The 6,356-nt window shown below is 45.5% G+C and overlaps 1 protein-coding gene across 1 annotated transcript in view; it reads right to left on the reverse strand.

Annotated features, from left to right (window-relative positions):
* tbkbp1 (TBK1 binding protein 1) overlaps nucleotides 1–2,310 on the reverse strand; it is a 47,394-nt gene extending 45,084 nt beyond the window's left edge. The window contains exon 1 of the mRNA XM_041858143.2: nucleotides 2,073–2,310. Within this exon, the coding sequence (XP_041714077.2) occupies nucleotides 2,073–2,300 (228 nt within the window). The 5' untranslated portion in view covers nucleotides 2,301–2,310. The remainder of the gene's footprint in view (nucleotides 1–2,072) is intronic.
* Between the last annotated feature and the right edge of the window lie 4,046 nt (nucleotides 2,311–6,356).

Below are 6,356 nucleotides of genomic sequence, written 5' to 3' on the forward strand. Positions count from 1 at the left end.
TGATGTCGGCCTTGTTGTGACTTGATAGTGTGTATTATGCATATATTTCATGTATGAGCAGTTCCACAAGTAAATTAGTCAATTTATGATGAGGTTGAGTAGTGGTTGACATTGTACACGCTTTTTCACAGACCTTTAAACCAAATATTGCGGTGATATTTAATGCCTGGGGTAATTTTTGTTTGTTTTTGCTGTTCTCCAAATAGCATTTTAGAGTTTTTAAATTGTGTTGAAATGCAGTAAATGAGTTTCAACTTCCTAAAAAATCCCACTTTGCCATACCATAGGTTTAGCTGAACTGACGCCACTGCTCTAAACTCTCTACATTTACATTTTAGTCATTTAGCAGACGCTCTTATCCAGAGCGACTTACAGTTAGTGAGTGCATACATTTACATGTCATCCACCTTACTTTAAGCCAGCCTTAACATTGGAGAAAAAATATCCAACATTTTCATATCTGCAACTCAGATTCAGACCAACTAATTACTCACATTTGTGCAATTTTGGAAAGACCAATTGCATTATAAAAAAAAAAGCACAGACAAGCTACATAATGTATTTAAACAGGCACAGCACATCGTATTTACTGTGATCTTGGCACCCAGAACCAAATCTTGCTATTCTATTTAATCTGTCACAAGAGAATAATTCAGTACTAACCAAATCAATGCATTATATTTTGGGGTGATTAAAACTGAACAAACTGTTATTTGAATAAAGACTTTACAGGCATTAAAACGCACAGTGCGATTGAATGACTTTAGAGGCATTCAACCGCACTGCAACCTTATGGAGGCCCAAAGCCTTGAGTGCCAGCTGCATTCTTAATGGACAGTCTGTTACTGTGGGTACATACATCTGGGGGGGGCAGGACAGAGACAAAACTAGCAATCTCGAGCCCCGAGGGCACTCTCTTCATCACCCTCCTTCTCACTCTTCTCTCTGTACTTTGTCATTCACCCATCTCTCTCTCTTCCCTCCACCCCTCTCCGTCCCCTTTCTCTCCTCTCTTTTATCCCACCTGCAGCGTTGTCCCCCAGGGTCACATTACAGTCCCCCCCTGTCAGGTGGGACTGTTCAGAGTTAATCTGCTGCGTTCCTCTACACCACTTCTCTGCTACTCCATGCATGTAGAGAGCGAGGGTGACACATCATTGACTCAGCACAATACCACCACAGATGGGATACAGAGACCCTCGTCCCTCACATGCAACGGTGGTAGTCATCAACACAGGGCATATGGAAGCTAGATTCGTCAGTAAGTAGCCTTGCACAAGACTTGGTGTGTGCGAGCCGGAACAGCTCATAGGAGCAGGAGCCTCCTTTTTCTGTAGCGTGAGGCAACTTGATGTACAAGTACACCCCCTGGACAGGACAGGACCCTAGTCTATTGCAGGGCCTTACCCCCAATCTCCTTAATGCTGAGCGCTAAGCAGAGATGCATCGGCTCCCATTTTTACAGTCTTTGGTATGACTCAGCCGGGGATCAAACTCCCAACCTTCCAATCTCAGGGTGGACACTCTAACCACAAGGCCGTCAGTAAGTGAGACTTATTCCACTCCTGGGCAATTCCATGGTAACGGAATTACGCTGAGACTCAGATTTTTCACTTTAAAATGTATGCCAAATCATTCAAACTCTATACACAATTATTACTTTTAACAATTTACACAGAAAAAATATATAATTACTGGAAAAAAATTGTTAACAGAATTACGGTAAAATCTCCCTCAGCTTTATTCTGTTATCAAACCTTGTATCTGCACAGTTCGTCCTGTAAATGTGTTTTTGTAAGATTTTTAAAAGTAGTCCTTGTCCATAGAGTTCTATGGTTTGTTATACTTTGAAATCAATTGCTTTTGTTTGGTATACATTTGAAAGTGAAAAATCGGAGTCTCAGCGTAATTCTGTTACCATGGCATTGCCATACTCTAACTCCTATTCCAGGAGTTTTTCCTTCCCAGAAAAATCGCAGACCCCTAACTGGAGCTTAGAGTATTTCCTGGTCAAGTCACATGGTCAGGATCAGGAAAAGCTCATATGCCAACCTATCAGCTCTGAGGCCTACCTTGATCTCGTAGATCTTGAGCTTCCTCTTAATACCGCTGTTCTCTCTCTCCAGGCCCGCCAGCCGTGTTTTGATGTCCTGGTAAGCGCTGATGAGGGTGAAGTGGGAGGCGGAGTACATGTCTTCAGGGAGAGGTGAGGAGGACCAGCCCACGTCGCCACAGCCGTCCTCCTTTAAGCCCTCGCCACCTCCCAGCAGCCTCAGCTCACCGCCGAATAGAGACTCCATCGCTCAGAGCCTCAACCTGCCAGGAGAGAGAGAGAGAGAGAGAGAGAGAGAGAGAGAGAGAGAGAGAGAGAGAGAGAGAGAGAGAGAGAGAGAGAGAGAGAGAGAGAGAGAGAGAGAGAGAGAGAGAGAGAGAGAGAGAGAGAGAGCGATGAAGATACACTACATGACCAAAAGTATGTTGACACCTGCTCGTCGAACATCTCATTACAAAATCATGTGCATTAATATGGTGTTGGTCCCCCCTTTGCTGCTATAACAGTCTCCACTCTTCTGGGAAAGCTTTCCACTAGATGTTGGAACATTGCTACAGGGACTTGCTTCCATTCAGCCACAAGAGCATTAGTGAGGTCGGTCACTGATGTTGGGCGATTAGGCCTGGCTCGCAGCCGGCGTTCCAATTCATCCCAAAGGTGTTCGATGGGGTTGAGGTCAGTGCACGGGGGCATTGTCATGCTGAAACAGGAAAGGGCCTTCCCCAAACTGTTGCCACAAAGCTGGAAGCACAGAATCGTCTAGAATGTCATTGTATGATGTAGTGTTAAGATTTCCCTTCACTGGAACTAAGGGGCCTAGCCCGAACCATGATCAGCCCCAGACCATTATTCCTCCTCCACCAAACCTTATAGTTGGCACTATGCATTCGGGCAGGTAGCATTCTCCTGGCACCCGCCAAACCCAGATTTGTCCGTCGGACTGCCAGATGGTGAAGCGTGATTCATCACTCCAGAGAACGCGTTTCCACTGCTCCAGAGTCCAATGGCTTTACACCACTCCAGCCGATGCTTGGCATTGCGCATGGTGATCGTAGGCTTGTGTGCGGCTGCTCGATCACGGAAACCCATTTCATGAAGCTCCTGACAAATAGTTATTGTGCTGACGTTGTTTCAAGAGGCAGTTTGGGACTCGGTAGTGAGTGTTGCAACCGAGGACAGACGATTTTACGCGTTATGCGCTTCAGCACTCAGCGGTCCCGTTCTGTGAGCTTGTGTGGCCTACCACTCCGCGGCTGAGCCGTTGTTGCTCCTTCACGTTTCCATTTCACAATAACAGCACTTACAGTTGACCAGGGCAGCTATAGCAGGGCAGAATTTGACGAGCTGACTTGTTGGAAAGGTGGCATCCTATGACGGTGCCATGTTGAAAGTCACTGAGCTCTTCAGTAAGGCCATTCTATTGCCAACGTTTGTCTATGGAGATTGCATGGCTGCGTGCTCAATTTTATACACCTGGCAGCAACCAGTGTGGCTGAAGTCCACTTATTAGAAGGGGTGTCCACATACTTTTGTATATATAGTGTATGTAGATATGTGTGGTATTTCGACGCCAAACCCACCACTGGTGTGCATGGCCAAAGAGCTCTCTGCAGAATTTCTGTGTAACACCTGGTCCAGTATCCACTAATTATACGAAGGTACTCATGCTACAGTAATATTCATAACTGGTGCTTCTGGCTGCTCTCAAATCATCACTCCATGCATTCAACATCCTGTCGAAGACGTTGCTAAAATGCCAGGAAGGCTAATGGCACTCCTTGCATGTCTATAAACAGGCTCTAATGGGAACTTCCAGACTCTTCTGGCACAGACACTGTAAAATATTCAGTGAGTGAAAGGGCAGTGAGAAGCACAGACGTCAGTGGCGACTGACAAGTTCACAAGCCACCTTAACACAGTATGTAATGATATTGTAACATTTTCCCTAGACATCCTAAGCTAACACTCTAGGCTAGGCTCGTGTTCTGAGCATGCTAGCTTGCCATGCTAACTGACCAACCATGCTGTAATATATGGAGCTATACACCTTTAATGATAGTCCATAACTCCCTTGTGTTTAACAGCCAATCAGTATCCCTCGAGGTTGAAGGTCAAGGGGATATGTAAATGAGTGGTATTGCAGTTTGAAGTGTTCCTGCGCGTACAGTGTTAATTCTTACCATGCTTCAGATATAAAGCTAAAAGTAATAGTACTTCAGTCTCCATTGTCAACGTAATTCTACCGTGCCATCTAGAGCACAACACATGCTAAGTCATAGTGACCTGGCCTCAGTCTCCTCACGTTCCGCCATGACTTTGGGCGGTTAGTTGTCATGGAAGATGAAGTGCACCCACGATGATATCAGTAACCTCTATTTATGTGGCAGTTCACTCCACAATAATGTCACATAGGCCTACAGGGAGGGTAATCCAACCATTTTAAACAAACAGCAGAAAGGTGTGGACCAATGCAAGATCCAATTGAAATGTGTGTTGAAATGGTGGAAGGACACCTTTTCCGAAATCAAGTCTTTGTTGTATATGTACTACTTGACAACAATACTATAACTGGCAGTGGATACTGTAGTCCATTGGGCTTATAATAGAGGTGCGCAAAAAGTTCCAGTGCTGCTTGCTTCGTGAGTCAGGCATTGCCTACTGAGCTTTTATAATCATATCAGCTTACTGCTCTATTACTTGTGTTTCCACTAAAACGCCTCAGCCAGGTTCTTTTTCTATCTGGCCTTCAGGGTAATGCGGAAGCACACCCACACAGACACGGACACACATACTGACACACAGGTTCCCACACACAGGCACACGCATGAATGCACACAGTCCTTGTCAACTGGCCACTGCTTGTATATGAATGTCGACATTGACGTATGTGTGTGTGTTTGTGTGTGGGTGGGTGATATCAAACTCTCTTGACACTTTGAATATAAACACAGCTAGTGTCTTCAAACCTGGCTGTTATACTGTATATGGTCCTATCCTTGTTATTATTGGCTTGATAATAACCAGACAGTTCTTCGGCTGTCCCTGTAGGTGTATGACAACCCTTTTCACCCTATAAAAATTATTTTATGGACCCTTTGGTGAAATGGTTCTACCTGGAACAGAAATGCAACATTCCTTTCACAGCAGACGGTGTTGAACATGTGGTTCCAACATCTTCCGGTAAAGACTTACGCTGATTAACAGCCAAAACCATGACCTCAGACTCTTTCCAGAATAAAACAAAGCACAGGGACACAGAGCATCCATGTTGTCCGTACTGAGTTTATTGGCAATGGACCCCCACCTGGACAAGAGAAATACCTATGTAAGAATGCTGTTCATCAACTACATCTCAGCCTTCAACACCATAGTGCCCTCCAAGCTCACCACTAAGCTCAGGGCCCTGGGTCGGATTCCATCCCTTTCTGATGGGCCGACCCCAACTGGTGAAGGTAGGCAACAACACCTTCACCACGCTGAACCTCAACACAGGGGCCCCACAGGGGTGCATGCTCAGCCCCCTTCTGTACTCCCTGTTCACCCATGACTGTGTGGCCACGCACTTCTCCAACGCAACCATCAAGTTTGCTGACGACACAACAGTGGTAGGCCTGATTATCAACAATGACGAGACAGCCTACAGGGAGGAGGTGAGAGGCCTGGCGGAGTGATGCCAGGAAAATAACCTCTCCCTCAACGTCAACAAAACGAAGGAGCTTATCGTCGGGGCCGCAGTGGAGAGGGTTAAAAGCTTCATGTTCCTCAGCGTTCACATCACTGATGTCCTGAAATGGTCCCTTCACACAAACAGTGAGGCTGAAGAAATTTGGCTTGGCCCCTAAGATCCTCACAAACTTCTACAGATGCACCATTGAGAGCATCCTGTCGGGCTGTATCACTGCCTGGTACGGCAACCGCAGAGCTCTCCAGAGGGTGGTGCGGTTAGCCCAACGCATCACCGGGGGCACACTGCCTGCCCTGAACCTTAGTCACTGTTACTAGCCGGCTGCCCTATGTACATATAGTCATTGAACACTGGTCACTTTAGTAATGTTTACATACTGTTTAACCCACTTTATATTTATATACTGTATTCTAGTCATGCCTCCTCCTATGTATTGAAAATGAAATACAGAAATATCTCATTTACATAAGTATTCACAACCCTAAATCAATGCTTTGTAGAAGCACCTTTGGAGGCGATTACAGCTGTGAGTTTTTTGGGGTAAGTCTCTGAGAGCTTTGCACACCTGGATTGTACAATATTTGCCCATTATTCTTTTAAAAATTATTCAAGCTCTGT

Source organism: Coregonus clupeaformis, chromosome 1 (assembly GCF_020615455.1).
Source record: "Coregonus clupeaformis isolate EN_2021a chromosome 1, ASM2061545v1, whole genome shotgun sequence".
NCBI lineage: Eukaryota > Metazoa > Chordata > Actinopteri > Salmoniformes > Salmonidae > Coregonus > Coregonus clupeaformis.